The 15,456-nt window shown below is 54.1% G+C and overlaps 8 protein-coding genes across 8 annotated transcripts; 4 read left to right on the top strand and 4 right to left on the bottom strand.

Moving 5' to 3' along the window:
* Positions 1–513: 513 nt before the first annotated feature.
* Positions 514–1,172, top strand: VDAG_09221 (uncharacterized protein; the record flags this gene model as incomplete). Its single annotated transcript, XM_009655523.1, has 2 exons — positions 514–995; positions 1,049–1,172. 2 exons carry the CDS (start codon positions 514–516, stop codon positions 1,170–1,172), a joined length of 606 nt encoding a protein of 201 aa, XP_009653818.1.
* A 1,658-nt stretch (positions 1,173–2,830) lies between these two features.
* On the bottom strand, positions 2,831–4,834 carry VDAG_09220 (FAD-binding domain-containing protein; the record flags this gene model as incomplete). Its single annotated transcript, XM_009655522.1, has 5 exons — positions 2,831–2,961; positions 3,026–3,194; positions 3,313–3,374; positions 3,478–4,216; positions 4,283–4,834. 5 exons carry the CDS (start codon positions 4,832–4,834, stop codon positions 2,831–2,833), a joined length of 1,653 nt encoding a protein of 550 aa, XP_009653817.1.
* A 298-nt stretch (positions 4,835–5,132) lies between these two features.
* On the top strand, positions 5,133–6,125 carry VDAG_09219 (uncharacterized protein; the record flags this gene model as incomplete). Its single annotated transcript, XM_009655521.1, has 2 exons — positions 5,133–5,225; positions 5,277–6,125. The coding sequence occupies 2 exons, from the start codon at positions 5,133–5,135 to the stop codon at positions 6,123–6,125; spliced, it is 942 nt and encodes a 313-aa protein (XP_009653816.1).
* Positions 6,126–6,969: 844 nt separating this feature from the next.
* VDAG_09218 (uncharacterized protein) lies at positions 6,970–8,180 on the top strand (the record flags this gene model as incomplete). The annotated part of the gene is made up of 3 exons (XM_009655520.1): positions 6,970–7,227; positions 7,362–7,663; positions 7,826–8,180. 3 exons carry the CDS (start codon positions 6,970–6,972, stop codon positions 8,178–8,180), a joined length of 915 nt encoding a protein of 304 aa, XP_009653815.1.
* A 160-nt stretch (positions 8,181–8,340) lies between these two features.
* Positions 8,341–9,574, bottom strand: VDAG_09217 (uncharacterized protein; the record flags this gene model as incomplete). Its single annotated transcript, XM_009655519.1, has 7 exons — positions 8,341–8,489; positions 8,546–8,702; positions 8,757–8,924; positions 9,004–9,083; positions 9,300–9,346; positions 9,441–9,506; positions 9,570–9,574. The coding sequence occupies 7 exons, from the start codon at positions 9,572–9,574 to the stop codon at positions 8,341–8,343; spliced, it is 672 nt and encodes a 223-aa protein (XP_009653814.1).
* Positions 9,575–10,347: 773 nt separating this feature from the next.
* VDAG_09216 (uncharacterized protein) lies at positions 10,348–11,208 on the bottom strand. The gene has a single exon (XM_009655518.1). The coding sequence runs from the start codon at positions 11,049–11,051 to the stop codon at positions 10,680–10,682; it is 372 nt and encodes a 123-aa protein (XP_009653813.1). The 5' UTR covers positions 11,052–11,208; the 3' UTR covers positions 10,348–10,679.
* A 684-nt stretch (positions 11,209–11,892) lies between these two features.
* VDAG_09215 (uncharacterized protein) lies at positions 11,893–12,894 on the top strand (the record flags this gene model as incomplete). The annotated part of the gene is made up of 1 exon (XM_009655517.1): positions 11,893–12,894. One exon carries the CDS (start codon positions 11,893–11,895, stop codon positions 12,892–12,894), a length of 1,002 nt encoding a protein of 333 aa, XP_009653812.1.
* A 92-nt stretch (positions 12,895–12,986) lies between these two features.
* On the bottom strand, positions 12,987–15,173 carry VDAG_09214 (uncharacterized protein; the record flags this gene model as incomplete). Its single annotated transcript, XM_009655516.1, has 1 exon — positions 12,987–15,173. The coding sequence occupies one exon, from the start codon at positions 15,171–15,173 to the stop codon at positions 12,987–12,989; it is 2,187 nt and encodes a 728-aa protein (XP_009653811.1).
* Between the last annotated feature and the right edge of the window lie 283 nt (positions 15,174–15,456).

Below are 15,456 nucleotides of genomic sequence, written 5' to 3'. Positions count from 1 at the left end.
AGACCATGTTGGTGCTGATGTCTTGTGGAATGGGATTCTTGAGTGGACCGGGTGGGCTCTCAACTCTCAAGCTGTTGCCTCCGAACCTATGTCGGGGCCTTGCTTTGTTGGCAGAACGTCGAAGATCTTATTCCCAAGTCCTGGACATTCATCTGGTCGAACCCAGAATAGAAGCTACAGTCCGACAGTTGGGACTGCGATTCAACCTCAAACACGCTAGTATTCCGCCGCCATCGGACTGGGGTCGGCAGGGACACCCAGGCAGGTGTCCTCTGGCCCCCAACAGACAGACTACGAATAGTGTTCGCGAACATGGGATAATTAGGAACATCGGACAAGCATGAATATCGGACAAGCATGAATATCGGACAAGCATGAACATCGAACCAGGCGATCAGTGTATAAAGCAACAGCTGAACATTGTAGGGCAAATACGTGCCATTGTATGGACCACTCACCGACAACCTGCCTTACTGCGTGCTGTTGATTCTTGTTTACTACTGGTGATTTAAGATGGCCCATCAATTCTCTGAGCTGAACGAGCTGCCCCGAATCACCACCGACCGGGCCCAGTCAACATGGAACCCATTTGATTTCTCCGACTTTTCTGACTTCTCCATCCCCGACACGTCAGACACGATCATGCAGCAAATGTCCGACGACCTGCTCTCGGATCCGCTTCTCGGCCTGCCGGCCAGCTCACCAGGCGCGACCGCCGCACAGTCCGATGCATGGGACTGGAACAGTGATGCTCAATACTACTTGGACAGCAACGCAAGCCGCCCTGCAGAGGGTAGTCCTCCCGCCTGCTCTTCACCACCGCAAGAGCCAGCCGAAGTGCCCGAGGCTGGCGCCCCTGCGGTTGACGTCCCTGGTGGGACCATCAACGTGGGCCGCGAGGTGCTGGAGTTCGTACGCAAAGCTGCTCGGTTCGAGGAGCATGTTACAAACAGGCTGGACAAGATTGAAGAAGCTCTCCGTCTTCAGGAGAACAGGTACGTCAAGCATTGATTCGAGATTGACAGGCATCCTGGCTGACGTCTGGTAGACTGGAGGACGACAAGGCGCGGATGTGTCAGGAAGTGGACGCAAGCATCGAGAAGCTGAAGGCGTGGATGAGCGAGCTGCAGAAGGTTGTGCAAGAGGCTCATGGGCAGGGTGAGCTGAGCTGAGCGTAGGGCTGACGTGATGGTTGCATCCTGCACGCTGTTCTACTCTGCAGCCCGGACGAAACGGGAAAACGCATGTACTGTACTGTACCATACATACCTCAACGAACGACTGCTTGCTGTGAATGTTTTCAATCATGATACCATCGTGACGACTCGGCCATCCTGCCCCTGCAGCAGCCCCCATGTTTCAGGTCCCAAATAAGGACCTCGATCGTCATCAAGGTTCTCTCCTCTCCTCGATCAGGGCCATGGCGCGGGCCTAACACGTCGAAGACAAGTTCGCGGTGCATACTTAAGTGCGGCTGTAGGTGTCATGGAAGGGCCCGGTCCTGTCCCACATTGACAAGACACAACATGGCCCCAAAAGAGACTGTCCGACACAAGAAAGCCGTCAGAAGGAACATTGGCTCCTTGCTGACGAAATGCGAGGACTACAGCAACCTCGGCAACATCGAAGTCGCGCTGTATGTCTTTTTTCCCGATGACGGTGGCTTTGTATCATACGAGTAGACCGACCTGCACTGGCGTCAGGACATCGAAGCCAAGGTAGGCTGACAGACACGGCGGCCCTTCATTTGCTCCTGTTCATGATCCAACTGACCCGACTGCCGACCATCGATAGAAAAGCAGCACGCAGCCAACGCTTCACTTACCGGAGAACCTCAAGAGATGCATCGGTCAGAAAGTGACGGGCTTCTACTTCAAGCAGAAGCGAGGCCGCCTTGCTGGGGTGAACAAGACAGGCGTGGCGGGCAAGTCGGACATGACGAGGAAGGCGGACATGACGGGGAAGGCGGACATGACGAGCAAGACGGGCACGGCCATGGGGCATCAAACTGGGGTCCAAACGAGGTGGACCAGGTCTCTGGCCCGTGCTGGTCCAGCAAACAGGAGGCAGATGGGCCGACGTGTGGGCTGTGCTTTCCCCGCCATGCCAGATCTACGGATTGGAAGCTTACAGCCGCGGGGGACCATTGTTTGCGCGAGCTGATGGCACGATCAGGAGCGTGTTGTTGGTGTTCCTTATGCTGCTGATGTTAGAAAGTGTTCCGAGAGGCAATGCAACGGGATTTCCAATCATTGTTCGTGGCTCCACTACCTATTTTGTTCGCCAAGTGCATTGGTCTGACAGTTTGATTTGGTTCGCAAGCATGTTCGGTCCAACAAGACCATCATCGGAAGAAAATCAGGTGGTTTCTATTTTCCCGGACGCAGCATCCGCCTCGGCAACAGGGCTCACAAGTCGTGCCAAATCCTACCAACCTCTTTCGTATGTGCCAAGAGGCACCCATCCTAGACCTGCGCCCATCGCGGTTGGAAAGCCTCTCGTGACTGTCTGGTTCTGCTGGTTGCGCGGCGGCCCCCTGCCTCTCGTTACATTCTGCACATTGGATGACCGGCTACAACGGAACTGCTCACTTCCCAGCCACACTTAGGACGTCCCAAGGAGACGGAACCCAATCGGGGGAGCTGTTGAAGCGCCTGTTCGACCACCGTTGACCCGCCAGACCCACCAAACATCATTATCTCCACGACTCATGCGAGACAGCCCCGGCAACCGTCCTTCCAGCCTGACGAACAGCCAACCAACAGGTGGAACGTGCATCGGACTGATCATCCCTCAAGAACCTCGTCGCGGCATCTCCGTGCCCCGTGTCTCATGCCAGGCACAATCCAGGGCGACGCGCACTTTCGGGGCCAAAGTCCAGACAGGTCAAGCGGACCTTGGCGTCCCCCCTGCGCTGTACGACGTCGCGGACTCGATCGACAATTTGGGGGTCTGCACACACTGCCGATGAGCACTCATTAGCAATCAGACGACATGAGGTGATCGGGTGACGACAATCACCCACGAGATATGACAGTACGACCCCCATGTTGGCCAAGCTCAGCATCCGTTAGGTACGCTGCATCCATGTCCTTGTACGTCACGACGATGCGCTTGCCTCGGTTGACAAAGTCGGTTACGCTAGCCTCTCGCGATACGAAGCCGCCGACCACAAATAGATAGATGTGTAGGACCTAAGGGACGTCAGCTCGTCGTCGGCGCCAGATCCGTCGCCAGATGGGTCATCGACAGAGTGGTCAGTGCCGGGAGTTGGTCGTCGTCGCCGCCGGAGCAAGAGGCCCCCACACTTACTTGGCTTTTTTCGTCGAGCTCCAGCAGCTGCTGCATCCTGTCGGCCACCCACCCGAGCTGAACTGCGACGCCATGTCAGTGGAGAGAAGACGGCAAGTGGCACACGGCACACGGCAATTGGTATGATGCGGCGCGCGCGCGATGCAGAGGGAGGGCTGGACGCACTCTCAGCATCCACTTGCCAGAACAACGTCACCCTCTTCGTCTTGACGCCGCAGTCGTAGTAGCTCCTGAGAAGCTGCGCGACGTGTGAAAGCTGACCGGCGATTCCAATGCCGGTCGCGAAGAGGACAACATTGTCATACACGTCGAGGTTCATCTCTTGACCGTAGGGTCCATCTATGAACGCTCTGGAGCGGTAGTTGTTGGTGAGCTTGTTGTCCTTCATGTGAAAGATTTTCTGTGTGAAGCCCTGCCGCTTCTGTGCAATGAGAACAATGTAATCGTCGTCGTTGACGCGATACCACCATGCGATGTAGAATGGATGAGACTGGACCACGGCCGTGTGACTGACCGCCGGCACAGTCAGGTAGACGTACTGCCCGGCGCGAATATTCCATGGCCTTGGCAGTCGGACGTGGATGTGCACAGCATCTTCGAGCGGTATACTTGTTTCTCCCAGCTCGAACGTGATGGTGCGCACAGCAACCCGACTCGACGGCGCGCCGAGCTGCACATTGCGGTACACCATCATGGTGAGCCGTACAAGCCACACGAGACCCAGACAACCGCCGGCTGCCACGACATATCTCTTGGGCGCGTCCAGCACGTCCGACGTAGGGTTGTGGAAATAGACGAAGACACCAGCGCACACGGCAAGGCCAAAGTGGAGGGCGGCAAACATTTCATATGTGCGTCGTCGAATAATGCTAGTCAAAGGGATGGCGACCATGATGCTCGCAACCTAGACATGCTTCAGCATCGCTCTTCGGTCCGCCCCCCCTTTAGATGCTTGCCCATGCCTACTCACCACAATACCCGAAGTGTCGCTGAACTTCCCCACGTCAGTGGATGACTCAGTCGACAGCGCCACGGCGGTGTGGGTGAGACCTTGGACGATGGCCATGATGCCGAGCCAGCGATGCAGAGCAACAAGAGCCCGTAAACTCAGCCCACAGCCACTCGCAATCACATTCATCTGAGTTCCCAGAAAGAGCGGTGCCATGTTGACCACGGACAAAACGCCTGACCGCCGGACGAAGCCTGAGACGTCGTGAACACCGACGGCCAGTGGTACGGCATTGGCGGCAATGAAGAGAACAGCGAGCATGAGACGAAGCCAGGTAATTCGCCTGAGAAGGCGTGTTGATCGAGAGATAGTTTTCCACGAGAGATAATGCAGGAGGTTGCCATGGGTCAGGTATCGTAAAACGTTGAACGTGAGCAAGGCTAGGTTCACTACAATGGACGTGGAAAGAGGTCCCCCAATTGCTAGGGCGTACCAAGTAACGGGGTCCATAGCTTGCTGAGAGCGTCTTCGCAACTGCGTATCAGTATGCACTATACGATACACGCACAGCATCTTGCAGTCGTAGTCCCACCCAGAACGGCTTTATGCTAGCAGCATGGCAGGGACCTATTTCTGTCCTTGTTGCGCTGTTGCGTGAATTCGTCAGTTGCCCCGGCCAGTTGCTATTGACCGCATGCTGGACGGGCAGGGCCGAGAATCAGGCTCATATCCTCAACGTACTCACCACTCCCATACGTCAGCAGATTTGAATATAAACGGGTGCAGAATATGATTAAGACAAACAAACATAGATGCGTAGACCAGACCACCACACACTCGACCAGACCGGTACTTTTCTTCATCCTTCACCATGACGCATGACCAGTCCGCCCAGACAGAGGCAGGCCACTCCGCCGCAATGGCACTGCAAAGCCAAGCGATCAAGGACAGCCGCTTCGAAAACGTAGTGAGTAGTCTCGTCCGCAGGCTTCCAGTCTTTCTACTGACATCCTAGTCCTTCACCGGTAACGGCGGGTCGAGCAGTGATGACCTGGCCGGACGGCTAGACTACGACCTCTGGTCCTTGATTCAACATTTTGATAAGGCGCGCAGGACGCTGGACGCATATCGCGATGCTGCGCAGAAGGAGAACCTAGAACGGTCCTACATTCTACAGCAGCAACACAACAACCTGAACGCTCGCTGGTCGAGCAGCTATGGCGAGCTACAGAAAGAGGCCCAGAAGAAGGCCCGAGACCTCCAGAAGGTCGTGAAAGAGCTCGAAAATGCAAGAGCCGAACTCGAAGAAAAGAAGAAGGAAAGCCAGTTGAATGACATGGCCGTGCGTGAGCTCCAAGAGACCGTTGAAATGCAGAACATCGAAATTGTTCGAGCACGCGAGATTCACGCCCAGCTCGACAGCGCGGAAAAGGAGTTGGCCGAATGCAGATCAGTCAACCAAGCGGTCGAGGCAGTGTTGGAGATGAAGAAGACACACATCGTGGAACTCGAGTCCGCCTTGGGGGAGATGACCGCAAAGAATGACCGGCTGGCGGCTGATCATATCGAGCACGAATCACTCAAGTTGCAATTTCGCTCTCTCGAAGCCGAGCACGCCGAAGCTCTGGATATCGCCAGCGGTCTATTCGACGGAGAAATTGGTACCACACCGGCCGAGCTCATTGGCCAGAACAGGGCTTTGGAGCAGCAACTTCGGGAGCTCCAAGCCGAAAACAAGGCCCTCGCAGAGCGCCTGGCACAAGGGATGGGAGCGCAAGCGGACCGTGATGGTTCGTCTCGGGGCCAGTGCCATCGCGACAGATTTGTGTCGCGTGCTCACTGCCATCACCCCGTCGATGCCTAGCGGGTGAGCTGGGTGATCCCGCCGCTTTACGATCACCCGCTAGTCTCCCGGTCGCGCGACGGCTGGGTGAGTGGGTGATCCTAAGGTGACCAGCGCCGCCTTGATCTCTACCTTGGTGTACGTACCCCTCTTCCCCTGACTCGGATAGTCCGACCGTCCGGTTCTAGTTGACGTAGGTGGCGCGCTGCCGCCTATTATTCGAGGTCAGTTCTGAGACTATCATTTTATGCAGCCGCCGCAGCATCGGATTAACTGTCAGCTTTGCGTCATAACTTCTATATCAGGCCGCTCGCCGACGATGCCCCTGAGCGACGACGCACGCTGTGACCCCTAAGACCGTATTCCAACGTATCAAACATGGAGGCTGGGTCTGCATGCCTGTACACCTCTAGGGTAGGATCCACAGGAAAAGCAGGTTTCCGGCAGCTTCCAGATGTGGAGGCTGAAAGACAGGTTCCATGCGTAGCAGCGCGTGCGAGGCTGCGGAGGCTTTGCAGTCACATTACTTTACAGCTTCCTGTCCCTGGGCAATCGATCTGACCTACCTGACTGAGCCCATTCCTAGGCTCGATCGGAAAGAGATTCGTTCCTCATGGCTGAATTATCATAGGAGGCCACGGAGCTCAACAGTCCTGCCATAGGTAGCTCGAGAGACTAATCGTGAGAAAACCTGAGTGGGTCTCTCACCATCGTGCTTGTATCTTCCCCTTGGTAGACACGATAAATGATTCATGTGACCCGTGAAATCAGGCAAGGGTATTTGTATTGTCCGTAGACTACATAAAGTGATGATGGAAGCATTATCCATGATAAACACGGACTTCGGCGCTGGGAAACGAGCACGATGGTGCAACAACTGAGCGATGAGGTCTTCGAACAAGGTAGCATCCGGTATCTCTATGTATACCCTCGACAGCATAATATCATCCTGGGCAAATGCCAGGAGGATTTGGTACCTTTGGTCATGGCTGAACCTCCCTATCTTCTTGAAGGCCGTACCCAAGGGAGCCCAATCTATGTGTCAGTGCCAGTCTCGGCTGTCGCAGTCAGACTCGTCTATGAAGACCAGCTGAAGAGAACTACTAAGCAGAGAGCTTATACAGTATGTGGAGAGGTCACACAAATCGGGGTCGCGCTGCTGCGCAGTGCGTCGGCTGATTTCTTTAACCGTCCAGTAGACAAGAGACTGCCCGTGGTTGTGGATGGTGATACTTCGATGTCAAATCGACCCTCTAGGAAATCAGTCATTTCATCTCTGTACATATCAGGCTCCAAGCTAGCTTAGCTAGTAATACTTCCACCATGGATGGTGTTCGACACAGCTCGGCTTCGACCGACGTCCGTCTTGGAGGCCGTGGTCCTTCCGAAATATCGAAATATGTTGCGTATTCTGCGTATGTCGCTTTCGCTGCACCCCATTTTGCGAGCTATGGCCCTTGTTTTGATCGGTCAACAATCATGGCTTCAACCACAGCATACTGGGATGCCGACAGATGCGGCGCTATGACTTCGTGGCCGCCAATGATCGATTTCGTTACGTGGGTGTCATCGGGCTCTGCCTAGCGAAGGATACCGAAAAGCTGGGTGACATGACCGACAGCGAGACGATCAACGACGAGGAGGCCAGCGTTCGCCGGGGAGACTGCTTCTCCTCGAACCTTCCACATCGGTGCAATTGACTCTGTCAGGGTCAAACAAAGGGATTACTTCCCCTTCGTGTTCCATATCGTCACAATGCAGGATGACATGACAGGCTCACGTCCCTGTGTGCCTCCGCTAAACCACAAGACCACAAGCGCCGAAGCTGCTCCTGTTGTGGCTTGGGAAGTCCAGGCACCCTTGCAGATAGCCACGTGGGTTTCGCTTGAAGAACCTGAAGGCGACGAAGTCGGTGGGTCATCTTGCCGAAGTGAGGTCCTCTTCTCCAGCGGTCACCATACTAGAAGGCAGTCGCTCGCCGTCATCGTCAGCTTGGAGATTGACAACCGCTCCGACCTCGCGTCTTCTGTTTGCACCATCGCGCTGAAGTTCTACAGCTCGGTCAGCGATGACTAACACTATCTGCCAATCACCATCGCGTCGATTTCACGTCTAGTTCTCCACCACGACTGTCATCAACGCTCACTGCCTTGGTGATCACCTTGCCTTGGATGCATCACCGCATGAGCCGTGTCGACCGGTCAGTATCGTTCATTCTGTTCCTAGTTCTTTCATCCTAATCCGTGTCCAATCCCGCCTCCTCGGCGTCTCGGATAGTCTCCTCGCTCAGCCGCTCAAGCCTCCGTTCGGCGTCAATCATGTCTTCAGGAACGGTGTCGCCCGTGAAGTCGCGTTCCCGTGCCTCGGACAGCAGCATGATCCCGTCTAAGGTCTTGCATCGTGACAGCTGCACATACAGGCTGCAAGGATCGCACTGCTACACCCGTCAATGTTCGTCGTCCTCGTTCCCCGCAACTCCAGCACCACGCGCTCCAACGTCCGCCCCTGGACTTTGTAGTCCGTACACGCAAAGGCCGCCGCGTATGGCAAGCCTCTGCGTGTGACGTTGTGCTCCTGCCACGACCGCTTTCTCTGACCCTTATGTTCACGCTAACAGGCGTCACGAGAACGGCTCCCGGGGAGTATGCCCACGAAGCAAAAGCCGTTCGTGGTCTCCGACGCGAGCAGCAGCCTCGCTGGCGGGCCGAAGTGCATCACTGTGATGGTGTCGACATGGTGGCCTGGATGTGTCTTGTCCAGGATGGCTTCGACCGCGGTGTATCTGGCGCCGTTTTCTAGTTTCAAGGCCGCGCGAGCCTGCTGGTTCAACACGATAACCGTGGTGAATCTTATCCACAGAGCCTGCGCAATGTCGTGTTCGCGCCCCCAGCATGCTCACCTCGTCTATGATCAAGATCAACTTCTCCTGCCAGTCCATCCTGGTGCGGCCACCGATGCGGAGGCTCGCCGAACCAGCCGCTGCGAAGCCGTCCACGTCCTTTCCATGGCCTCATTGCTATGGAATCCTTGGGAAAGCGACAGGCAGAGTAGATAGTGATGCCGTTGATGTTCGCGGCTGCAGTGCCTGAGGTCACCGTTATGAGGAGCCGTTCGGTTTGGGTCGTGCGAGCAAAAAGCTCAGCAACGGCGGCAATGACGCGCGACTTGCCGGTTCCATCTTCCCCTCCAACGAACTGGCAAAGCTGGGCATGGCCCCCTTGACCTTGGCGCTCTCGGTCAAGCTGGCGGCATATCAGTTAGAGGGCAATGCACTGTCTGTGGTTGAGTGTCAGCGTCTTGGCTACGTGTCTCCCTGCCTCGCGAAGGGATGTGGACGGGCCGACGCGGACGCTAACAGACGGCTCCGTGGCAAGAGACGGTCGATGCGAGTCGGCATCGGAGCTCCATCCGTTTGTCAGACAGGTTGGGTTTGGTCACCTGGCGCCAAAGCGGCGGCCTGAAAACGGCATAGTTGCTGTGCCATCGCAATGATGGCCTTAGAGCCGGCGGTGACTTCTTTGGCGGCCACCGCGTTTCTGACGACGTCTACCAGGCGCATCGCTGTGCCGGCACTACCTGACATACGTTCCGCCCTCGCATCCTCCTTCTCGGCATCGCTGGATTGAATTTTACTAGCGCCGACTGCATCTTCTTAGCGCATTTTTTGGTATTTTCACAGCCTGTGGGGCTGCTTTTGCCGAGGTTGCCTTCAGGGCGGTCTTTGTGATGGGTCTGCGGTCCTTCTGGGGTGCGAGACTCGAAGAACGGTTGGGCATCACTCGGGACGGAGGGGTCGGTCATCTGCCGAGCACTCGCCAAGAACCCACTTCTGGTACATCGCGCGAATCGATTCCGCAATGGAGCATTTGTTGGACTGGTCAAGAGAGAAGAACCGCGCATTCAACATTCATCAGACCCAGCTTACCCTACCGTAACCACGCGAGTACGTAACGAATTTTCCGTACCTCATCACGTTTTGGCTTCATGAAGGCCAAGCGGGTTGTCAGTCGTGCTTATGTAACCACTACGGGTGGGATGAGAGCAGGCTGAGACAGGGGCAATGTAGTTTATATAGCGATAATAGGAAGATTAAACCTACGGTTACTAAACACCGAGCTTTTCAGTTGACATACATGGTACATCGGACCCTCAGATCCGGGCCTTCCATGCTGTAGAGGCAAGAGGGGTAGATTTCTAAGCAGTACTCCTGTCACACCGGATGATTTTGGCGACAAGCAAATTCGGCAGTCCCCGTGTTATGATCAGAAGTCAGAATTGCGTCTAGTACATCACGACGCTCGGGTTGAAAACCTTGTATGCTTGGCTTGCTTACGAAGGCCCTATGTGTATGTTGCCGCGACCCTCCTTCCCCTTCAAACCCCGGCTCATGATAAAGAACGCACCCCACAACACCCGCACTGACTCAAACTCGACCGCCAGAAGACTCTTGCATTCGAAATTAAACCATCAGCCTTTGTGCAATTTGCTAAGTAAACCGCCAGCCCAATCCCCAAACCCGGATATCGATGTGGATGGACAGATTCCTTACCTTACTGGTATGGGTTGTCGCCCTTATCAACGAGCGCCCCACGCATGACCTGAGCGACAAGCCAAGCAAGGTTCATGCCCGCATATCACATCAGTTCCTACCATCCTACCATCACAAGGCCGAACGCCGGGCTGGTTGTAACACCGGCAGAAATGGCAAGTCCATCCACGGTTGACAATTTCGAATTGAATGCGGCATTCTGGCCTCTCGCAGACCCTATCATGTACAGAGTATAGATACGTCGATTGGGGTGGTGAGCATCGGAGGAGCTTGTTGGTTCGCCTATCGCGACGATTGGCCTGTACGGCCTCAGGGCAATCACGGGGGTCCTCTGGTTCCCAAGTCGCCCTGCTGATTTGATGGCCACAGGCACCTTTCCGGGCGTATCTCCCACACATATTTGACACAAGGGATTGGTTGAATAGTAGAAGAACAAGAACAATTGTGTGTGTACGCAAGGTACAACAAGTATCCAGGTCTTGATGGGAAGCAAAGCGTCAGGGATGTAGACAATTCGAGGTGGGTGAGGAGGCTATATGTAAACTCGTTGTCGTCAAGAGGACACAAACGTATCCATCCTTGAGAGACGATGAATCGTCCATCTTTGTATGTGTCAAGACTTCTGCTGTGCCTGTGGCGAATGTCAAGACTCAGCGCTTCTGGCCTCAAGATGGTCGGCTCTTGTTCACGAGGCCGTTCGGCAAGGTCTCGTGGCTAATCCCCTGATGTTATTTGGCGCCGATTAAACCAGTTGGCCAGATAGACGTCTTGAAGGCTATGATTGGTAGGCTGAGCTGTCTAGGTTGAGACAACGTAGCTGCTGATTGACCAGAAGGCCCCTAAAGTTCTCATCCAGGGCAGTCAGGCTCTGCACTTTTGGGCTTCACTAGCCGCCTTAGCTCTTCTGTAATTCCAGCCATTCACCTTGTCCTTCAACACGGCGGTAAATGGAACAAGGCACGATGCCGACATGGCGGTGGGAAAGCGCTTAGCGGCATGCCTAACAGACTGGCCAATAATGTAGCGCTGGGTCCCGCAGAAGCGGCCGATGACAGCACCACGTCGCCTGGGTTCAGGGACCAGAATTGAAACCTCAGGCAGGAATATGGCCCAACCTCACGCCCCAACCATCTCAAACCTCTTTTTCTGCGATACATGACCATCTCCCAGTCTAGCAACCATCATCTACTCAAATCGTATTGAAAGCCCGCACGGTGATCACCGAATCGCCATACCTCGATGTCTCCGCTTGAATATTTCGTGGAGTCGTATCTCACGAGCGACAAGGACGACGACTGCGAAATCACCGTTCGACGCAATGGCAAGCTTATCTACCTGCGGCTCTCTCCATTGCAGTTCCAGGAATCACCCGAAGTCGAGGCGTATTACTTTAAGTGCCTGAACGTTCTCAAGTCTGGAGAGGAGGTTATTGACGATTTATACGACGACGAGGCCCAAGAATGGCTCGTGAAACCATTCGAGCCCCTGATGGCGCAATTCGCAACCGAGCCACCAGGAGGCCTTGGAATACCGACTTTGGCGAAATATTTTTTCGCCGACTATTTAGTTCTCACTCTAGATGTGAAGAAAGAAGAGCTTCGACCGCGTCGTGTCGAAACCCAGACGCCCCCTCGGATACCATGGGTTTGGATCTCTGATGAGCTCGCTCACGACTTGGAAGGATGGACCACAATATACCCTCCTTCACAGGTCGAGATATACTACGACCGGCCTCAAGACGTGCTTATCAGGCTGCCACGTCGAGTTCATGTTAATGATGGAAAGGATACCTACTTTTTCAAACCGTTTTGTGTCGGGGGCAGCCGCGAAGAAGTCAGCCAGGAGCTGAAAAATTTCAAACAGATTGCGATGGCGAATCTGGGACCGAAAGCCCGTGTTTGCCGCCTGCACGGCGTTGTTGGTGACGGAGACCAGTTGCTGGGGATGCTTCTGACGTTTGTTGAGGAGCGGCTTCCTCTTCATCGGGCAAGAGCGTTCGCTCCGTCTTCGCTAAGACAACAATGGGCAGCACAGATCAAGGACTCGCTGGCTGCACTGCACAAAGCTGGCCTTGTCTGGGGGGACGTGAAGCCTCACAACGTCTTGATCGATGCCGAAGATAACGCGTGGCTAATTGATTTCGGAGGAAGTTACACGGAGGGCTGGGTCGACAGGCAGGAAGCAGGGACCGTAGAAGGGGACTTACATGGTCTAGCCCGGATTCTGGAGTTTCTATCCTAGTTCTAGTGCAATCAGGTTCCTTGTCCGATATCGCAGACGATATTAGCAAACCAGACAAACACGCAGAAGCAGGCACAGTTGCAAACATCAGTCTAGATCTTAAGGTGTCTTCCCATGCTGCCGATCAGGCCGTGAATCTTTCGATCGTCTGAGCCCCCGGTTCTGCGGGCTTCTCTTCCCCTGTTGGGCCTATGGACCAACCACCCCATTCCCTCGTCATCACTGCTAAAGGCGCCATCATCACTGCTGGAAACGTCGCTATTAGTGAGAAGGCCGGGGTCGTCAGCGATGAAGTCATCAATGTGATTGCGATAGCCGATGCGTCTGAGCGCTTCTGGCTGACGAGGGCGATACGTCAGACGTCTGTTCTCAGAATGCGATAGCGAAGGAAGTCGCCTATGAGTCTCTAGGTAGCGACGCAAGGCAGCATCTACCCTTTCTTTGTTGCATATAGCCCGCATCACAACGAGACTTATTAAGAAAGGGGGGCCGCGCTCCGCCTCAACGAGAGCCACCCCGTCCGGAATTGTAGTCGAAGTCGCATCGTAGCACGCATACTTGAGAATGCTTTTCGGTCGTTGAATGCTGCCTTGGACCTGTTTCATGCTACTCGGCACAAAACCTTGCTGACTCAAGTGCTGGCTAAAATGAGCCTTCTTCACCAGCTGGCCCGCCTCAGTTCCGGATAGCAGCTCTATCGACTTCCCATTGAAGCCTTCCACGATGAACTGCATTCTCGCGAAACGCGCAGAGGAGAGATCAAAGGGTTTGCTATCAAGCGCCACTTCACGTACGTCGGCTGCTTCCCAGCCTCGAAAACCGAGGATCCGTCGGTTATCCAGGGTGTAACCTGGCTTCGGGTACGATTCAGATAGTGAAAAGCCGCTGAATCCAACTTGCTGCGTGTAGTTTTGAGATGATGCTGCGGGTGCGTCCGGCATAAGTGTGTCTTCCGGTTCCACAGGAATGAAATCTGGTTTGGATTCCCGGAGGCCTGGGAAACCTGATTTTGCTTGAGGCTTTAGTGCGATTTGGCGAGGTCCATTGTACGGATAGCCCTTCTTGGCATGAACTGAAGCAACAGCTTCGCGGATCAATTCTGTCCACTTCACTGGCCATTGGTTCTCTGGGCGCTTCCTCACAGCGTCAAAATTTAACAGGATAGCATGGCCGAGACCTTCAGCGACATGGGCAGTCTTCTTCTCTCGGAGGCTGCGTTTCATATTTCTGAAATCGCTCAGAACGGAGGCAAGATCATTTCCCTTGAACGTGTACATCGATTTTGGCATTCTAGATGCTTTGTTGATTTGTTCAATGCTCTTATTCGCATTCTTGATGCGGAAGTCTGCTTGTTTCCAATCATCCACGTTGCTGCTCGTAAACCAAGTCAAGACATCGCTATTCATCTGGTCCAAGATATCGGTGATAGTCGTGTCCGGTGATGGAACATGAGGGAATGTTGCCTCTTTTGAGAGTTCTTCTGCTTCAGACTCCGAATCTGTTTCGTCTTTGTGTTTGTTCAGACCAACATCATCCTCGTCTTCACGGCCCCACGCACTTTGATGGAAAGCTTCTTCGAAGTGAGGCTTTTTGCTCATGTTCGGGGCACCCTGGTAGTCTGATTTGGCTATTTCTTGGAGGATTTTGTCGTAGCGAGCCTTTTTCTTCGAGTCATCAAGTACTTTATAAGATTCCACAACGCGGTTGTAGCACTTCTTAGCGCCCGGAAACCCGTTTTTGTCCGGATGAAACTTGAGGTGCTGGCTCCGTAAGGCTTTAGCCAGTTTTGTTGCATCTGCATAGTCTGGTAAACCCAAAATGCTGTAATGACTTGGGTTTTCGTTCAAATTCCATAGAAAACCATTGATTGCCTGCCTTTTCTCTTCCGAAAGTCGGGGATCCGGAGTTTCCTCCACTGGCGATTCTGGCAACTTCCATAAATAATCCTTGATTTCCTTCTTCTTTTCTTTCAAAGGTCGGGGATCAGGGGATCCCATCGCAGGCGATTCTGGCCCCATATCTGACCCCGACTCGCTCTTGGCATTGGGTGGGTGATAGTTGGTTACGGCAGCACGGTCTGACCCCGACTCGCTCATGGCGTTAGGTGGATGATAGTTGGCTGCGACAGCAAGTTCTGACGCCCCGTGACCGCGAGGAGAGTATGAAGAGCCGTCAGCCCTCGATTGGATGAGAGTTTTGAATCCCGTCAGGTCAGGATAGACCACCTTACGGTCATCCGACATATTCTTCCGCTTATTGTCGGTATTCTTTGATGCCATCATAGATTATAGCGATGAGAATAGAATAGGTTTGGCCTTTCACCCACTACCAGTCGTCAAGCGACGTGGGGTACTTTATATCCTAGAGGTATACCCAAAACAGGAACCACGAGGCTGTGCTCAACGTTACTACGGACATCTCTCCTCAAAATAGCTGCACCTAAAAATAAGTTTTAGTCCGATACGTTCTATTTTTATGCAGTGTTGTATGTAGTAGCCCATAAACATGTGAGACTCGCCATTCCGTGTAGGTTGTCGTCTCTCAGTCAGTCTACAACATGGC

Source organism: Verticillium dahliae, genomic scaffold (assembly GCF_000150675.1).
Source record: "Verticillium dahliae VdLs.17 supercont1.23 genomic scaffold, whole genome shotgun sequence".
Taxonomy (NCBI): Eukaryota; Fungi; Ascomycota; class Sordariomycetes; order Glomerellales; family Plectosphaerellaceae; genus Verticillium; species Verticillium dahliae.
This window is presented reverse-complemented; position numbering and strand designations above follow the sequence as displayed.